Source organism: Aythya ferina, assembly GCF_964211825.1.
Source record: "Aythya ferina genome assembly, chromosome: 1".
NCBI classification, from domain to species: Eukaryota; Metazoa; Chordata; class Aves; order Anseriformes; family Anatidae; genus Aythya; species Aythya ferina.
The window spans coordinates 159,619,473-159,639,306 of NC_140296.1; the positions used below are offsets into that span (position 1 = coordinate 159,619,473).

Below are 19,834 nucleotides of genomic sequence, written 5' to 3' on the forward strand. Positions count from 1 at the left end.
TCAGCTAACTTAATTAATTAGACTTTCATTAAAATGGTGAAAAGACAAACTAAACACTCCTGTCATGTCGATACTGTTTTTAAAAATGGCCAGTAAAAGACTGTAGATACCTAGAATACACCAAACAGCATTCTCTAAAGAACTTTTTTTTTTTTTTTTTTTTTTTTTTTTACGTGTCAAGTTTGTCTAGCCTTCTGTTCTCTCTTTGACTCCTCTTAGATGACCACAGAAGAAAACAATATCAGCTTGCAGAGTGCAGCCTTTGGGCAATGAACATCCTGAAGCATTGGACTAGTTCGTCAGCCCCTGACATCCTGTTTCCATGCAAAAGTCTCCACAACACAAGGAAAAAGGGGGAAGTGAGACTGAGATAGCTGATAAGCTATTGCCAGAATGATGATTAATGAGCTGAACTTGTGTCAACTTTCACCTTTCCTTGAAGATGTGGTCCCAAAAACCAGCCATGGAGACAGCAAGGTGAGAATGTATCTGGAAAGGTCAAGCACCAGCAGTGAGAGATCAAGGCTGGTCAGGAACTCCAGAAAAGTTTTCAGGTTACCCTCCAAGTGGAGCTAGCATCACTCATTGCCTTCTTATGCACAGCAAGTTGTGAAGTTCTTTTTTGCTGGCAAGTCATTAATTTCACAGCATAATTGCTGTGAATTAGACCTTTAACTTTGGGAAATGACGCAGTTATTTTTCTTTCTCTCACGAGCCATATTTCAAAATTTGGAGGTCAGAATGCTAGGAGAGGTAGCTACCTATTTAAATAGATGCTTAGTTAAACAGTCCCTTAAATGAACAAGCATTTGGAAAAAGAAAAAAAAAATGATTTCTTTTCTGAAATCAACTTTAGTTCCATGTATCTTAATCTATCTAGCACTGGCATGTTGTTTACATGTTTAATTATAAAATAAAAACCCAAGATGCCGTTCTGCAGGCAGGTTGAGCCTCTCTCTGATGCAGATAAATATTTTAACATGTTGGAATGGGTCTGCAGAGGGCAAAACACCCAACAGTGGCTGGCTGCCCCGCTCAGTGTTTCAGAAGGGCTGTCTCCCACAGTTAGCACCAAGCAAGGCTGGGATGGGAGGGCTCCCAGGCTCAAGCAGGAGAGCGTGCAGAGGGCACTGTCATTTCTGGCACATGGGAGGTCATGGAGGATGCTAGTCCAAAGCATGCCAGAGAAGAAGGCTCAGTACTCTGTCTTCTTTTAGTCCACATACTGGAAGTAAAGGAAAAAATGTCAGTGTTACAGTGCTGAAGGGTACATGTATACTTGGAATAAGATCTGAGGTTAGATCCAGCTTATATAAGTGGGTCTAACAGCAAACAAAGTAACAATTCATGTCATACGTGAATGTCAGGATAAGTGGAAGGGCATTCGAACACTATGGAAAATATAAATAATTAAGGCTTGTTGCTTTGCATGTATTGGACTTTGCCAACCTTCTCTTCAGATTAATTCCTAACTGCTACAGCACAACACATCCGTAATCTGATTCAATTTTTAAGTGATGTCTTTCTCAGATTACAAAATTCTGGCTGTGACCAGATTAACACAACCAAAAGACAGAGTTATAAACAAAAGTGAGTGTGTTTACACACATCTGCATTGGGAGTGAATGAAATTGATATCATTTAGAGAAAACAGTGGGAATAAATAGCACTTGATCCATTCAGAACCCATTCTGAACCCTGAGCATTCCCAGAAATTACAACGTGACAATTCTTGCACCAATTCTGTAACTAAAGTGGAAATGACTCCAAAACAGTCATTCATTTAGTTTAACTCTGAGGAAGATTACAGTATTTTATTTTTCAATTTTGAGCACTTTTTTTTTTTTTTTTTCAACTCCAAGTGAGAATTTTGATTTTAATTTGAAATAAATTTGATGGATGAATTTTAGCATGCCTTTTAAGACTTTCTAGGACTTGAAGGTTCTTATTAATGCAATGACACAAGCTTTTCAAACTCTGCTAGGTGAAAATTTCTTGAAAACAGGTGATAAAGCTGTATTTAATAAAAGAAAAAAAAAAAACTATTGCTAGAGTTATCTATTAGATATTGTTTATAAATCTGTAATGTTTGTTATGAGTAGGGTGAGGACAAAACTGAACAAGGGAAGAGCGCCAGAGATGGGAAAATATTTAGGCAGAAAATCACTGCAACTGTCTGTGCTGATGAACACAGAGGTTTTGGTGTTTTCACGCTGGGGTACTTTTAATGAGAGCTAATGAGTCTTTAATATAAAGGTAAGTTAAGAAACAGTCATGGTGTCTGTTAAAGGGATGTGTGCCTCTTGCTCAGCCTCACTTCGTATCAGCAGATACCAGAGATTTACCCGCACTCTTCAGGGGATGGCCACCATTTCCTTTGCCACTGCTCAGCCCATATGCAGCTGTTTATCAGCACAACCCTTTTCTTGAATTTATCAGCACAACCCTTTTCTTGAATTTATCAGCCCTCCAGATCTGGCAGCAGAAAAACTTGCACAACCTCCCCTCTATCTGTCTTATTTGGATCAGATGGGTCAGATGGGGTGGTTTAGACAGCTAAATAGCAAACATGATGATCCAGCAGATTTTGTTTGAAACAGTTTAGTAAGCTCTTAGCTGAGTATCTGCTCTGCAGGTGTCAAGAGTCGGTAAGTCCTGCCAGGGGAAGAATTAAAGGAGTTTGCAACAGGTTTGTGATAATATTTCTTTTCTGCTGGAGCAGTTAGATGTGGCAGATGACATCTGTTCTGCTTTTACTCAGGGCATGTTTGTCTGACACTGAGGAACTGGCAATATGGAGGTTTTGTGTTTGGTCTCACACAGGAAGGGACACATCACAAAGCATTTTCTGTTTCCTCATTTCATCAAAGTCGCTACTGGTTCAAACCCTGCTATAAATCTTAGACACTTCCACTGCATGATCATTATCACTTTCTAAAGACAGCCTGATCAAGAGCTTGGGTCACTCTTGAAAGCGTCTGTGCTACCAGAGGTAACTCATCCCATCACCACCCTTGCTGGCAAGTTTGGCATAAGAACGAAGCACTGGAAGGAGCCCTCTGGGTCATAAATTCCCGCAGGTTTCCATGTCATACACCCCGTGCCATAAAGTTAATAAGTTCCACACTGAAAGCAGTGTTGCTCTCTGTGGTTACTGCTCATGTTAAAAATACTTTCTAGGACCACATGCTGATAGTCAGAGCTTATCTCTACATTTCCAGCCACAGTTAGCTGGAGGGCAAGCCTTCTGTTTGCATCCTGCCAATCCCATGAAGCGAAGCATTATCTGCACCCAGACCACTCTGCTGGCGCAGCATTGCCCAGGGTCACACGCTGTTCATCAGAAGGGTGTACGTCCCTGGGCAAGGGGCTCAGATGCATTAGTGGGACTCCGTGAAGCAACAGTTTACCTGGAGCCCGTGGACTTTTTGCTGGTGGTTACACCACCCCACGCAGGTCCCCAAGGAGTTGTAACAGCATATATAACAGCTGACTGTTATCGGCCTCTTCTTCAGCTTTATCTACCCTCTGATCTCACTTATCTAAAAAGATATTGATCCCTTGCTCCCATCCGGCTCACATCCTTTCTTGTCCTTCGTGGTTCACCCTCTTTCCCTCAGTAATCCTCAGCGTTACCCTTACACTCTCTTGTGGTTTAACTGGGCTTGCAGCTCAGCACCACACAGCCGTTAGGTCACCCTTCCCCCTCCCTCTGTGGGATCAGGGAGAGAATCGAAAGAAATGAAAGCTCGTGCGTTGAGACAAAGACAGTTTATTAGGGCAGAAAAGGAGGAATAATAATAATAATAATAATGATAACAGTACTACTAATAATAATATGTACAAACAAGTGATGCACAGTGCACTTGCTCACCACCCGCTGACTGACACCCAGCCTATGCCCAAGCAGTGGTCCCTCCACCCCTGCCAGCCCCCCCATATTAATTTTTCAGCACGACTCCATAAGGTACGGGACATCCCTTTGACCATTTTGGATCAGCTGTCCTGGCTCTGTCCCCTCCCAGCTCCTGCTGCACCCCCAACCTCCCGCCGGCAGGGCAGAGCGAGAAGCTGAGAAGTCCTTGGCTTGGTGTAAGCACTGCTCTGCAGCAATTAAACCATCAGCGTGTTATCAACATTTTTCTCATCCTAAATCCCAAACACAGCACCCTACCAGCTACTAGGAGGAAAACTAACTCTATCCTAGCTGAAACCAGGACATACTCTCACTTGATTTTCACTTGTCATACTCACAACACTCTTCCTTCACCCAAACCCTGGCCCCTTTTATTCAAATTCATGTTTGTTTTGTTTGTTTGTTTGTTTGTTTGTTTGTTTTTGCCTTCATAGATAGGCAGCACCAGAAGAATGAAGCAACAAACATGCCTACAGAGGATGGAGGAGCCTACCATGGTTTTGTGACACCTTTGTGCCTTTCTTATTCTGCATTGCCTTGGATGTTGGGAAATTACACTGACATGCTAAACCCATCCCCAGCAGGCTGTGGACAAAGCTCTGTGTCCAGAATTCCTTGTGTGCTGTGTCCTTTTTGTGTGCATCCAAACAGTAGATGCAAATACAGAAGAAAATACAAGTTTCAGGTGTGTTACCAGTGTTTGGCCAGTACCATCCAGTCACTGTTCAGCTGCAGCTGTGGGACAAGCCTGGTCGAGCTGCTGATGGACCCTGCCAGCTGGGGAGGGAAAAAAGGAGACTGATCTTGTTCAGCTCTCTTGCTTTGCAGTTACTTCATGGAGACATTATTTTGTTGGATGCCGAGGTACAAACACAATAAAATAAAATAAAATAAAATAAAATAAAATAAAATAAAATAAAATAAAATAAAATAAAATAAAATAAAATAAAATAAAATAAAATAAAATAAAATAAAAAATACATTCTAGGTAAAACATAGCTGTTGATACATATCAGACGTGGAAGTTATGATAAGCTAAGCATAAAAAACATTAAGTTGTTTTCACTTGTGATGTTATCTGTATTGCAAGTGTGCCTTCCTGTAATCCTGTAATTTTATTTCCCATTTATATAGTGCCTTTCCTAATGTTGACCACGGAGCTTCCTTGAAATCTAACTAATTTTATTTCTCTCATAAATACAGCAGAGAAACAGGGGGTTCAGAGAGAGATTTTTCTTGTCCAGTGTTACATAGGAAGCTTGAGGCACAGGTCATCTAGAACAAAGGTTCCCTGGTTGTGTTTCTGACACAAAATCAACTTTCTCAGTGTCATCTTGGTTTTGATTACGAGCATTTTCAAACACACAGAAGAGCAAACTATTTTTCCTGTGTGTACTCCTCAGTTCCTTCTCTGTAACATTGCTACTCTATCTCAAAATACATTTGAAAAGAAAACAAATAATGTGACTTAAAAACTGCATTTTAGTTACACAATAGGGGCTGCCTGCTTTCTTATCCACATTTTTATAGTGCTTGTAATGAAAATAGGATGAAAATCTGCTTCCTTCCTTGCTCCTTCTCTCTCTCCCTCTTCTCCTCCTTCCCTCCTTCCCTTCATTCCTTCTTTCCCTCCCTCTCCCACCATACAGGAAGCATTAATACCTGTGAATATTTTAATGTAGGCAAATATGACTAGTAGATTCATGAATTCAGGCCAATCTCCTCTACCTTCATTTGTATTATTTGCAGACCTTTCAGAGTTAATTGCTCATTTTTTGCAATAGCGGTAGGAATTTCCTCGAGGGTCACAAAGGAGTCTGTTCTTGAAGCTGACATTTCCTCGCTGTGAAGACCATCAAAAAATGCAAAAGGGACGGTAATTTTTAGACTAAATGATGCGTTTAAAAAAAAAAGTTAAATCCAACATTGCAAAATCAGTTTCAGTAATCAAATGCAGTTACTCTGTGAGGAACTGAATCCTTATCAGCAAAGATTTTTGAAAAGCTGCCCAGCATTTCCTTTTTATTTAGTCAACATTTAGTTACATTACAACATTAACTTAACTACAGAATGAGAAGTGCAGTTTTTTCAAATATTACACTGATGATAAAATGTTTTACTGATAAATTTACCGATAATTGAGTAACGTTACCTGTTATTGCTTTATAAACAGCAGGTTATTTATCCTTTGAGAAAAAAAAAATTAAAAAAAAAAGATTTCAGAACCAAGCTAAGGTAACCATGTGCATTAAACGAACTGATCAGCCCAAATCTTAATTGGGTTTGGAGTTCCAAAACAGGAAAAATATTGAAGTTAAGCTAAATAAATTAAAGAACATAAATCTCATTTATTGACTAATATTTTGTCAGATTCTCTGTGTAGTCATAACTGCTGAGAAATTTAGCATGCAGATCAGAAATAAGGAGGGAATTAGGCAGCTGATCCACAGTGGGAAAGGCAATCATAAGTTAATTCAGGATGTGTTCTGCTAATATTGATGAAGGTCTAAGAGAGCTCTTTGGAGTGAAGGAGGCTCATTTTGCTTCCCTAGCTTTTTTAGAAATTTAGGTTGGAGTGCCAGAGTTAGCCAGCAATGCTTTGTAAAATGTAAGACTAACAGGCAGATGCCCTTGTTTGCCCCTTCTGAGGTGACTGAGAAATAAAACGTAACCAACAACAGCATACCTGTACCAACTATGGGACTGATGACCAAGACAGTATAGCAATATGACCTGCCATTTTCTGTTTAGTTTTTCTAAGAGCATTACAAACTAATTGCACCACTTTCTGGTCTTCTGTATTAAATAGGAATTATTACACTCAGCAACATTACGAAATAAACCCATAGCCTTGCTTTCTATTTCCATAACATCAGTAGGAGCTCAGCTCTGCTGGTATCCTCCTGGGTACCTCAGGAAGGACAGGCTGAAGACAAGAGCTCCTCTTTACTTCATGGCTTTGAAAGGAACTGAGGGGACTCTGCCACTCATGGGCAAAACTTCATGCACTGATTTTCAGCATAAAGCCACTTCAGTGGCTCTCAGAAGTGTACACCAAATTCAGTGTTGCAAGACGAGGACCTGGTTCCAGCTGATGCTTCCCTGGGAAGAGGAAGGGAAGGACAGAAACAGAAAAGTGATGCAGGCAGGGATGAGTCTGGAGAATGGGGCTCCGAGTGCAGTCTGGGAACAGGGGGCACGCAGCCTCCTGCCCTGCCTGGGTAGCACCTGCCACCCCACACAGCCAGGCTGTTCTCTTGTGACGGCAGCCATGCGCAGGCTATCTTTCACGGGTCCTAGAGCAAGCAAAACGTAAGGCAGAACATTGCTGTCTTGGTTGTCAGGGGCATCACCCATTTAAGCAAATCAGTCATTCGGTGAAGTACATGTGGTATGTTTTAAACAAAGATCCAGAGAAACAGGTCATTTGGTCAGCCCTGAAAGCCAACGGATGCAGAGCTCAATGACTTGTGATTGGAGGGATGTCCACAGAGGGCGACAATGCTGGACGTGCTCTGTGGCCAGTACCAGAGGTGCCTTGCAGGTAGGAAGTGGGTTCACTCTCCCTCAGCCTCACAGTTGTGAGCACGACAAGTCAAGGCAGCACATGGTGCACTCGTGTGACACGTTCAGCCTCCTTTGAAAAGCTGCGTAAATTGTGTTTGTGTACACAGCCTATTTTGGTGATACCGGCACGATGATCTGTAATGCTTTGTTCACCTGCTGACAAGATGACAAGAAGTTCAGTCCCGCGCAGGGAGCTGCAGGCAGTGTTTGTTAGCAGTACACCTCGCATCCTCGGCAGTGTTTGTTAGCAGTACACCTCGCATCCTCGTGCAACGATTCTCTTCCACGCTCCCCGTGCATTTTGTAGATCTTTGACACGTTTTGTAGCCACTGTGATAAGCAAACAAGTTGTGCAGGGTTTAGAATTTGATGGGTGTGTGCGTCCTAGCCCCTGATTGCTGCAAGTTGGTAAAATATTTTTGCTGACCAGAGCACCAGCAATTGTTGCACAATGATTCTTGTACGGAAATGGAGAAAGAGGACACAAATTCGCTAACTGCCCCGGTGCTTCCTACTTGGAAATATGGTGCTCAACTCATTAGTACAGGGGATATGTTTGTTCTAGTTCTTACTTTGTCCTGCTGTAAAGCCACTTTGGGGCAAAAGCAGTGTAAATGGAGGGTTGGTGTTAGAGAAAGTGGTGTCGGCTTGGAGAACTGCGTCCTCTTCCCAGTAGAAGGGGCCGTGGGTTGTACGCCCATGCTCACCCAGACCTCAAAGGGAAACCCAACGGCGAGGACAGAAACGGGTCTCTGCCAGCTTCCACAGCCCCCTTTCCGTGCCCAACCGTGGCAGAAGCCCCTTGCCTGCCGGGCAGGGCGGAGCGGGGCGTTGTGCCCGCACCCCGCGGCTCTTTGTTCCCCGGCCGCCGGCTGCCGGCGGACCCCGGCAGCGACCCCCGCGGGGCTGCGGGCCCGGAGCCCTGCCGGGGGTGCCCCGAGGGGGTGCCAGCCCCGCGGGACGCCCGGCGGCGAGGCTCGGCGAGGCTCGGGGGGGTGTGGGCAGCGCTCGGCGCCCCGCCTCGCCCCCTCCCCTGCTTCCCCTCCCCTCCCCGTCCCCCCGCACGCCCGGCAGCGGGGCCGCCTCCCGCCCCTCGTCCGCGGCGAGGCGGGGAGCGGCGGCAGGGAAGGGAGGGAGGGAGCGAAGGAGGGGAAGCCAGGCGAGGCGAGGCGAGGCGAGCGGCGCCGCAGGGCGGCGAGGTGCCTGGGCAGCCCTCCCGGAGGAGCCCGGCCCACCGCTCCCGCACCGCGCCCCCTCCTCTCCTCTCCTCCCCGCCCCGCCGAGGAGGAGGAGGAGGAGGAGGAGGAGGAGGAGGCGGCGGCGGCGGCGGCCGGCCCGGGGCGCAGCATGGCGCAGCGTCGCCCGCCGCCCGCCGCCGCCTGAAGGCGCCCCGCGGCGCCGAGCCCCGCGCTGCCCGCGCCCATGGCGCCGCCGGCCGGGCTGGGGCTGGGGCTGGGGCTGGGGCTGGGGCTGGGGCTGGGCTGGCTGCTGCCGGCCCTGCTGGCGGCGCTGGCGGGCGCCGGCGGCCCGCAGTCGTTCGAGCTGCCGGGGGCCCCCATCGACAACATCGAGGTGAGCGGCGGCGGCGTGCTGGTGGCCGGCGGCAGCTGCCTGTACGAGCTGCTGCCCGAGCTGCGGCCGCGCCGCCGGGTGCCGCCGCTGGCGGAGGGCTCGGGCTCGGGCTCGGGCTCGGGCTCGGGCTCGGGCTGCGGGGAGCCCCCCGGGGTGCGCAGCAAGCTGCTGCTGCCCTACGAGGAGCCCGGCGGCGGCGGCGTGCTGCTGGCCGGCTGGACGCGGGCGTCGGGCAGCTGCGAGGTGTGGGAGCGCCCGGCCTACCGCCAGCGCTTCAACCGCACCGAGGTGGTGAGCTGCCTGCCCGGCGGCTCCACGGCCGGCGTGGTGTTCCAGCAGGCCGGCGCCTGGTACCTGGCGGTGGCGGCCACCTACTCGGCCGGGCGCCGCGAGGCCAGGGAGGGCTGCGAGCCCTCCGAGTCCGACCAGACCACCGCCATCACCGTGCGCCCCACGGACTCGCTGCTGCCCAGCGAGGAGCTGGGCATCATCAAGTACGACGTGGAGCCGCTGCACTTCGTCGACGCGCTGTGGTGGGGCGGCCACCTCTTCTTCCCCTACTACCGCTGGAAGGCCAAGTCGGGCACGGACCCGGAGCCGCCCAGCATGGCCGTGCTGCACCAGCTGCAGCCCTCGGAGCGCGGCTTCTCCCTGCGAGGCCAGGTGTACCTGGACTGCGGCTGCAGGAGCCTGATCGTGTCCTCCAGCCTCGTCCGCCAGGGCGCGAAGGGCTGGTGGGTGGGCGTCTTCAACCACAGCCACAGCGCCAAGACCTGGAACGCCACCGCCGTCTGCATCTTCGGGATGGAGGAGATGAGGGAGCAAGCCTGCGCCTCCACGCACTTCGCCGTCAACGAGAACCACTGCGTAAGTCTGGCCGGGGTTTTGCTAAGCTTTCGCCCTGCATGCCGGTCTTGTCGCTGGTGCTGCTTTTGCCGGTGCTGCTGTGCATGACTCGAGGGCTGTCCCCGGCGAGGGGACCCAAAGGCGAGCGAAGTTCAGGGGAACTTCAGAGCCGCGCTCAGCTTTGCGCATCAGCCCTGGCGCCGGCAGCCCTGAAGATCTGTGCGGCGCTTTCTGTTTCTAAAGAGACGATCCCTTAGCAGATCCTGGAGCGTCCTTCCCAGCTATGTCTCAGGAAGGATGTGTCTGAGGGAACACCTGAGGGCATGCTGGGTCAGGCTCAAGACTCGGGCTGTTCACTCAGTGCACCCTTTTCTGCCAAGAATTAGTCATACCTCATTGTATTTTCCACAGAGCCTAGATAAAGCATCTCCTACCTTATTCTGTGCATTCACATCTCGTGTCATTGCAGCTACATCAGAAATGGAAAAAAAGCCCATCACTTTGACTCCTGTGCACTGGGCTGTGCTTGTTGTTATGCCCATTGCTCACGAGTTATTTATGCTTGCTTGCTCGGTGGCGGGTGTTCTCCAGACCTCCCGGGACTGGCCTTGCTCAAGAGGGCCCGCAAGCCCCCCAGACAAGCACGCACAGCAGACAGCAGTAGCCAGTGTGTATTTGTTGTCTCAGTGGTTACATTTTCAGAGGTAAGCGATACCCCATGGAGATCCCCTGGTCAGCTCTTTCTGTACCACTGTCTCGTGAACTCCTTCCTCTTTTGTAGGGTGGCCTGTGCACATGGAGAGAGGGTGGGCAAGGCTACCTGCTTTGCTGTGGCCTTGGCAGCTAGTAAAGAAATGAACTAAAAAGGAAATTCGGGAAGCTAAAAATGTAATTCAGGACAAGAAGGTGCTTTTGCAAGGCCCATCCGTGCTTTCAAGTCACACTCAGAGTCTTTTCAGAGCTGTGGAGAAAGGAACAATGCTGAAAAGTACCAGGGGGAACCACAGGGGATCGAGCAAGCCATCGTAAAGCAAGCCGTATCTTTTTGCAGCTCCAGAGCCATCTGTGGAGTCTGCAGCTTAACCCCTGAATCCTTACACTGTTATGACAGGAGTTTGCTGGAAACGCCTTGAAAGAAGTGTAGTAGTCTCTCCTGGGCGACAAAATGTAGCCCACAGCAAAGCAGAGTGCCGAGATTCTTCCAAATAAAAGCTACCAGAGGGCACATATGATTCATTCTGCTCAGTTCCCTGCTGAATTGCAACACCACTGCCAGTGTCAGAGGATGTCATTATGAATGGGAACACCCATTTCACCATGTGGGTGAAACAACTGTGCTGAAGTAAATAGTGAAACTCTCACAACAGAGCCAGAGCCAGTTCTCTGATATCCAGTGCCAATTTGTAACTTAGTGCGTGATTATGGTGCTCTCACAAGGCAAACTTGCTGAATGAATCGGAAGTCTCATCCTCATCCCCAAATATCTGCTTGCTGGTTGGATTTGCAATTTGTATTCCTTATTTCTAATTACTCATGGGTTTTCTTCAGAAGGTGCTTTCTGAGCATGCAGAAGCAGAAAAATGAAACCTCCCTGGGCAGCAGATCCTTTATAAGCACTTTTCAAAGCCCCGTGCTATAAGGTCCAGAGGAGTCCCTGGGAATTCACAGGGTAAGGTAGCACATGTCAGGTGAGGCAGATACGTCCCTGACCTGTGCTCCTCTCAGTCTCCTCTCTCCATCACATCCAAACAGCTGAATACGGAAAGTCAGTGATCCACTGATCAGACAGATCAAAGGATCTGTCTGATTTACATTGGACTCCTGTTACTCCAAAGTTACTTTCATAACCCCAAAATCTTGTCTCCCTCCTGGAAATGTACGTTATATTTGGGCACAGTGCTGAAGAATCCCAACATTAAAAAGGACCAAAGTGATTGCCTGACATTATGTCCCTAACTACAGTGATGTCATTAATCATGGTATTTTGGCACAACAGTACGTACAGTTTACCACCGATGGGATAATGGTATTTTAATATTTTGTGTGATCACAGGACATCGGGGTGTTGTGTAGTAATACGACCTGTAGCGTTACATGACTAACTGTGTTCCCTTTTTTAAGCTAATGATATGTGCTTATAGTTTATAAACATATAAATAAATGCATCTAGTTCAGCTGTAATATGTTTTTTATAGTACAGAAGGTTAGGCTAGGCTAATGCAGAATGCTTTTGTAGATGACAGGCCCATATGCTGCTGCTTCTGGGTTGTTTGAGTCCAGATCCTTCTACTGTCTCTCACCAAATCATGAGTCCCTGCGAAAGTGGAACATACCCTTCTCTGACTCAGAAGTGTGCAGAGTACGGAGCTGGCAGGGAGATAGCGCGCAGCGCGTCAGACAGCACGCAGCATGCGAGGAAGTTGTGTGCCATCCCTGGCACGGGCTGTGGCCAGAAAGGGTGGCTTTGGAGCACAGAGCATCGGGAGCGTGTTGTAGGGGGTGTGTAGACAAGCAGCAGTGCTTACATGTGCCTCTGTGTCCAGTCTTTTGAAGACGGTGTTGGGACAGAGGAAAAGAGTGTGTTATAACATGATGATCACCTGGAATTCAAGACCTGGATGGTGTCTGTGGCTGGTGGACCTTGTCAAACATGATCCTGACGTTTGTGTTGAAGATGTTAAGTACTGTAGTGTGCTGCGGGTCTTAATTGCCTTTGCTGGGTGCACTTGAACTGTCGAGCTCAGACATGATGTGATGAGGTGTGTGTGTGCACGGACACATCCTGTCAGTTTGTGTAGGGACTGCAAATACAATTTCCTCACTGCAGGAATATGGTTTTTAGTGAGAGTATGTCAGGGATCGGTGGCAGTTTATCTTCCTTCCGATCCTGTCATTCCTCACATTTCTGTAATTACTCTGATTACTCTTAGGCAAGACATCCTCATCCCTCTCTGTACCCACGCAGCTGCTTGTGCTTGCACTGTGTTGGCACTGCGATTCTGAATGGCACACTGCAAGAGGGGCTCACCCGGAGGTGTTTGTGCTCCTGACATCCCTGCCGTGCTATTGCTGCACGCCCTACCGTGAGCTCATTCCTGTAAGGTACCGAGCTTTCTGGCCCTATCCCAGTAAAGCACTTAAGAGCATATTTAACATTAGGCATACGAGTAGTTCTGTCATCTTCAGAGGAGATGCCCATGCATTTAAGGTTAAGTGTGAACTTGAGTACCTCCCTGGATTGGTGCCAAACTGCTTACCGTCCTGCAGGAGCTCATGGTAGGTGTGTGGTCTCTGCTCGTGGACCACGACTTAGGCCCGCGTTGACATTTGCAGTAAGATTTGATGCTGGATTTGATCCTGTCATTCAAAATCAGTTATTTTTAAGATCTTTGCTTACCAGCTGTATCAAAAACTATTTGACTCCTACAAATTCTTTGGAATCTTCTGCTTATGAGAAGAAGCTAATTTCGCTTAATTTCTTGCAGTATGCGAGAAATGCAATGCACAGAGCATTTTGTCCTACTTGGCTGTGTTTATTCTGGATGTATGCAACATTGTTATTTCCAGAAACATGATCTGTAACAAGCAAGAGAAAAGTGACGTCTTAGATGAAACTGTGAAAATATTTTGCAATTTTATATTCAACTTGTTTTCCTCTTATCCATATCTCTTCATTTTGAGTATATCTGCTTATGTACACTGTTGAGGTGTATGTTATTGAACTTGATAGCGTAAACTATGTGTACATAAGTACATAATCTTCACGATTTCCATAGTCATTACATCTGAAGTTGCCAAATCTTTTTCTCAGTTTCTTTTCAGAAGTGTGACTGAGCACTAACAAACATTTTTGGTGGATCATAATTATGAAGTAGAAGCTCCTTAGCCAGGACATACAAGGCATGCTGGAATCTTTCACAAACTTGTTCCAGAAGCTCATGAGCTTTAAGAAGGGCTTTGCTTCTGTTGTTCCATGGCTGAACAGGAGCTGCTAGATTCTCAGATCTCTCCCAGAGATCCCAGGATCTTGTGGATCACAGATAGGCTGAGACGGTTGCTAAATGATAAGATATTTCTGTTGAATCTTCATCTGCTATTTAATGCAAGTAAGGATACATAACAGCCTGTTCTTTGAATTTTTGCATTATTCAGTGGGTGCTAAGTCTGTGAGTCGGTATGTGCTCCTTAATTTATCAAGCATAATTTGTAACCCTGGGACAAATCTTAGCTGGTAGATTCAGGTGTTGAAGTCACCGGAGTTGCATCAGTTTAACCATGACCATTAATTTGCAGGAATGACATTTGAATTTGTCTGGCAACTCATTCCGAAAGATTCATGATCTTTTATTTAAGGAGAGATTTACAGACTTGTAAATATCATTTGGTATCAAAAATTGACCCTGTAATTAACTTTCCGGTAGTAAAGTCATCTCCTGTGTATTACCAGGCTGCTAGTATTTCATCTGATGTTTGACAGACTTATCGAATTAACATTTCTAGAGTGAATATTTCCGCCCAGTTGCAGTGAATTTCCAGTTTCGGTTTGCCCATGTTTGGTGTGGGAAGTAAGCCACATGAGACTTCTAAATTCTCACATTACCAGTAAGAAGAAGAGTTGCTTTTGTCGTCTGGCTTCACAAGGTGTTCTGAGTGAGAAATTTTGGGAGCCTGGGGACTCCTGAACAGAGGACTTGCTTCCTTGGGACCAGAGAGTCATTCAGGTTGGAAAGAGCTTCAGAGGAGGTCTCCAGTTCAGCTTCCTGCATGGGTCAGCTCCGAGATCAGATAGGGTTGCACCGGGCTTAGTTCTGTTGGAGCTCGAAAACTCCATGGATGGAAACTGCACTACATATTCTGCAAAATTGTCCTCATCAGGATTTTTCTTATTTAAAGTGTCATATCCACAGGAAACCTTCCCCTTTTCAGTTTGTGGACATTATTGCTTGTTGTCCTGCATGCACCTCACTAAAGAGTTTGGCTGTGCATCTCCTGTCCCTCTGACACCGTGTATTTCTCCATGTTCTTGATAAAGATATTGAGTAGGACATGTCCCAGGGTAGGTTCCCTGAGGAATTCTACCCATAACTAATCTGTAGGTAGAGTACAAACCATTAACTGATACTCCTTGAGCCTGATGATCCATCAAGTTTTTGACCCATCCCTCAGTCCTGCTGTATAGCCTTCAACATCTCAACTTGGATACAAGAAGGCTGTGGGAAATGGTGTCAAGAGCCTGCTAAAGTCAAAGTAAATGACATCTACTGTCCTTTTTGAAGATGGGTTGCAATGTTTGCCTTTCTTCAGTTGTTGGAGACTTACTCTGATCTCCACAATCTCTGAAGTATGAGAGAATGACCTTGCGGTAACATCACTCTTTCAGCATCTTCCTACAGATCCCATCTGGTCCCTAGAAATTCTGTAAGTTGAGATTTCTTAAGAGACCCATGGCTAAATCCTTTCCCACTAACCAGTTCCCTGAACAAGCTGAAGTCTGGTCTCCTGAAGTCCAGGGGTCTGTACTCTGCTGTTTGTTCCTCACTGCCCTCAGGATCCTGAACTCAGTTATCTCATAGCTACTACAGCAGAGACTGCCACTGATTATCACATCTCCGGTCAGTTCTTCCTTGTTTGTGGGTAGCAAATCCAGGAAAGCATCACCCTTCACTGGCCCCGTAGGACTGACAAAACCTGGGGTCCTCTCTCCTTCACTTTGCCCCCAGAGCTTTGTAGTCCTGATTTGCTACAGGCAGTGTCTTAGGTGTCCAAGTGGGTGTGCAACAGTGGGTGGTAGTCTAAGGAATGGAAAATCATTGGCAGTCTCTCTGCAATGTACTGGATCAGGGCCCCTAAAAAAAGAAACCCATTTTAACAGCAAGACTGTTTAGCAGATGTGTGCCTTCATCTCTCACAGAAGGGAATCTCCAACCACTGTCACCCACCACTTCCTCTTGCTCTCTCTGCTAGTGCTCAGTTCAAGCCCAGTTGGTTTCAAAGCCTTTTTTAATGGAGCTTGTTCTCCCTCACTGCTTAGTAGTGCGCTTCACTGATTCTGTAAATTCAGAACTGAGGGTGGAGTAGGAGCATTTCTTCTGCTGCAAGAAGTCACACGTTTCTAGCCTCCCATGTCTCAGGAGCCTCCATCAGCCTCTTCCACGAGGGTAGCCTCTGACTGGCCCTCCTGCCTTGCATCGTGAGGCTCAGGACCTTTCTCTGTGAAGACCCTCACATTTCCTGCCACCCTCCCTCACGTTTTGCAGTTTGCACACCTGGGTTTGTCCTCCAGCATTGCTATGCTATATACCACTTAAAAAAAATGATGGAAATAAATTTTTGGAACAGTTTGTCTCCTTGATTCTTTGCGATTAATAAAGGCTCACTGCATGCGCCAGTATTTGCTACCCTCTGATGTAGTAGCCACTGATGGAAGAGCTTGAAGGGTGGTAAAGTTCAGGAAGAAGAATGAGTTTCCATAAGATTTTTCCCTCTAGGAAAGACATTTTTGTATTGTTCCAGTGTTGGCTATTGCTATACAATGCTCACAGGTTGTGTGCCCTTTTGTATAGCTGCACCCATTTGTTCACTATGGATTTGCAAATCCTTAATTTTTGCCTTTTGGCCAACTGCAATATGTTGAATGTTGAGTGAGCTAAAATGCTGCCCTTTCCTCTGAGGTGAGCAATGTAAAAGAATCAAGAGGAAATCAAGACAGAACTAGAAGTGGGAATATGATTGCTGCAGCTGGAATCATACAGAGATAAACCTGAAAAAGAGGTGCAAAATATGAAATGAGTATAAATGCCTTTCGTGCCAATAACCAAACAGCACAGAAGGGTTGATCTTAAAAGCAAGATGCAAGTTAAGTCAAGAGATCTCTAAGCTTACCTGTTTATGTGAAGATTTTTGGGAACAAAACAATAAAATAGAAGGTTGAACTGAAAAATTTACAAAAAAAAGAAAAAAGAAAAAAAAATAAAAGTCTTCTGCAGCAGTATTTGTCTTTTCTTTTGCATTTCTTGTGTTTGAATGAGCCTGGAAGTGTTACAGCGTAGATGACTGTGGAGATGAATGACTCTTCAAGTATAAGGGAAGTTTAGACTGTAAATATGTTTTAGGGCTTGATTTGTCTGTGAAAGAAAAAGCTTGGGAAGGCCCTACAGTGCTGTAACCCCATTAGTCACAGTGGAAGAAGTAAAAGGGCTTGTTAAAAAAATCAGTGCACTTGGAAGAGGGATGACAGAAGGGTGAAAGCAGCAGCTGCACCCTGGAGGGAATGGGCATGCTGGAGAAATAGGTTGCAAAGGAGAGAAGACTATTTTTGTTGTGACTGCCCACCATCTAAATTCCTCCTCTCCTTATCTGTATTAGCTCAATGTCGCAGTGACCCTCCCTCCAGCAAACAGAGTGAGGGGAGGAGGCTTCCACACTTGTCAGTACTGGTTCCTCAGTCAGATGAGGAGGATGCACTGATATGACACTAGTTATTTTACTAGTATGTGGGTCAAAATAAAATCTGGCAGCAAAGCTTTTCAGAGACTGGGTGAGTCCTCCCTTCTTCTGTGATGTTATTGTACAGAGTCTGCAAGGAACTTAGGGTGGTTTGTCTTCTTCACGCTGCTATACAGTGCACTGAGAAAAAAATCCTAATTCTCTTGGAAATCAAAGCCTGGAACACTTCATCTCCTCACTCCTTGGTCTGAGTGAGGGCTCATTGTCTGCACCAGTGCTGGAGTTTGTTACCCTCTGATCTAATAAAAAAGTGAGTTAGCTTTTTCCACCTCAAAATGCTTGCAATCATTTTTTTCTCCCATATATAAAACAGATCTCTGTGGCACTAAAGGCTCATACCAAACTGGGTTTTACTGGGGTTCTGTGCCACTACATGACAGTTCCTATGTCTTCTTCCTGTTGCATGAAAAAAAAAAAAAGAAAGAAAAAAAACCTTTAAATATTAAAGTTAATCAAGTCTTCTTTTACTCCAAGTGACCGTTCTTGCAAGCTAATTAAAATAATTCAGATGACTGAAAAAGATTTTAATTGACTTAGGATTGCTGTTCAGAAAAAAATGTATTTCTATATGGAAAGGCTTTTTGGGGTTAAGCCATCATCCTAGCATGCAGGAGAGCTGGATTCAGCTGTTACCATGTTAGAGATTTGCTTCGTAACTTTGGGAAATGCATTCACGTTTCTGCAAAATGTAGATATTAAGGGTCCCTTCTTACACTGTGTCTTGTGTGTTAAAGCAAAATAAGGTCTCATACTCAGAGGGTTCCTGTAGTTTTAGGGATCTGTCCTTGAGGCTAAAATTCTGGGCATTTTATGCTGATATATAGGGCTTGTTCCCAAAGACCTGGTTCTGCCTGAGCTCTTCTCCCACTCTCTCACACAGTAAGGGCTTCCTTTCAAAACTTGGTTGTCTACAGTAAAGGTGATAGGTCTGGGTTATTTGGCTTGGGGTTTCTTATTCCACAAAATACAGGGATTCCCTACCCATTTTTTTCTTTCATGAGCTGCTTACATACATTTGTCTCTTAACTTCATCCAGTTTGGACAGAGAATTGCAGGTAACATTTTGATTTTAAAGTTCATGGAAATACTTTTATGCTCTCCTTGACATGAACTTTATGCTGCTTTATGTAATTTTTATATTTATGTAATAAGGTCTCAACTTCCTTTAGTGTAAAGCAGGAAACCATGCAGGCAGATGAAGCTCTTCATTTTCTGACACACAAAAAAAAAGGCTGTGTGTTTGAAGTCTGCTTTCTCCAGAACATTTGCATGCCTTTAAAAGTGGTTGCTGAGTGTATATGTAGCCTTTATAATACATGATGTCAGGTGATGGGAAAACATGGCTTCATTGAGAAGTACTGGCAATCCAGAATAGGTCTGGGGCCTTATGTCCCCCAAAAGAGATTTTTTTTTTGCAAAGCAATGTGCTGCTATTAGACTAAATTTGTGTCCCACTGAGATCAGTGGTTTAGCTGCAGTATATGTAATCCCTATCATGGATATGACCAGTTGCCATGTATAAAAAAAGTAGTTTTCTGTGACATTTCCAAAGATATGTTGCTCTGAAATTCTGCCAGAATAAAAATGTCACCCACACTATTTTCTGAAGTTGAGTTTTCTGAGAATCTTTCCAGGGATTCTCTCTCTCTTTTTTTTTTTTTTTTTTTTTTATTAACATTTTGCATTACAGGTTAATAGTTTTGTAATGATTTTCTCCTATATCTGATTTTCAGGAGGAACGATCAATCAAGAAATCACCTACCTTGATTCACTCTGGATTAGCGGCTGTTTATGGCACAGTTGTTTTAAATCAGATAGTTCTCTTTCTGGGAACAGATGATGGACAGTTACTGAAGGTAAGTGGAGTGTGGGAATTTCTCCCTTCTGCATCAGCTACTACCATGCTCACATGCAGTATTTTTTCCTATTGTTTAGGCACTGGATTATAAACAGATATACCACCCTGCATCTCTGAATTTCTTTTTTGTTTGTTTGTGAAGTAACTGCTGTATTGTTACTTGGAGAACAAGATAACTTCCAAAAGCAATTATGTACCCTGTTTAGAATTCATGGAAGCATTTCATTAATCTGCTAATGCCCACGGTAATCAATTTATGGACTGTGGAGTTCTCATTTACTCTGTCTTTTGTTTACTTCTTTGCTTTGATTTTCTGTTAAGTGAGGTAAAGAGCGTGGCTATCCCCTTTAGTCGCTCCAACGAAGGACCGCTGGGACCCAGCCTGGTGCCTGTGGTCCCAGGGTCTCAGCCCAGGCTGGGGATGTGGCTGCTGCCTTCCCCTTTGCAGGTCCCACCAGCAGCAAAGCTGAGCATGTATCCAGAGAGACACGGGCTGCCTTCAGCAGCACTTACGCATAGGCCTCATGTAAAACACAGACACACAGATGAGGCCCGTTCCTCCTCCAGCT

The 19,834-nt window shown here is 45.7% G+C and overlaps 1 protein-coding gene and 1 long non-coding RNA gene across 2 annotated transcripts in view; both read left to right on the forward strand.

Moving 5' to 3' along the window:
• The first annotated feature begins 8,890 nt into the window (after positions 1 to 8,890).
• The window catches only part of PLXNC1 (plexin C1), a 68,915-nt gene continuing 57,971 nt past the window's right edge, over positions 8,891 to 19,834 (forward strand). The window contains exons 1-2 of the mRNA XM_084496473.1: positions 8,891 to 9,922; positions 19,141 to 19,263. Of these exons, the coding sequence (XP_084352599.1) occupies positions 8,906 to 9,922; positions 19,141 to 19,263 (1,140 nt within the window). The 5' untranslated portion in view covers positions 8,891 to 8,905. The remainder of the gene's footprint in view (positions 9,923 to 19,140; positions 19,264 to 19,834) is intronic.
• Positions 9,929 to 12,062, forward strand: LOC311422943. The gene is made up of 2 exons (XR_014685544.1): positions 9,929 to 10,605; positions 10,683 to 12,062. It is a non-coding gene; the product is annotated as an uncharacterized lncRNA (long non-coding RNA).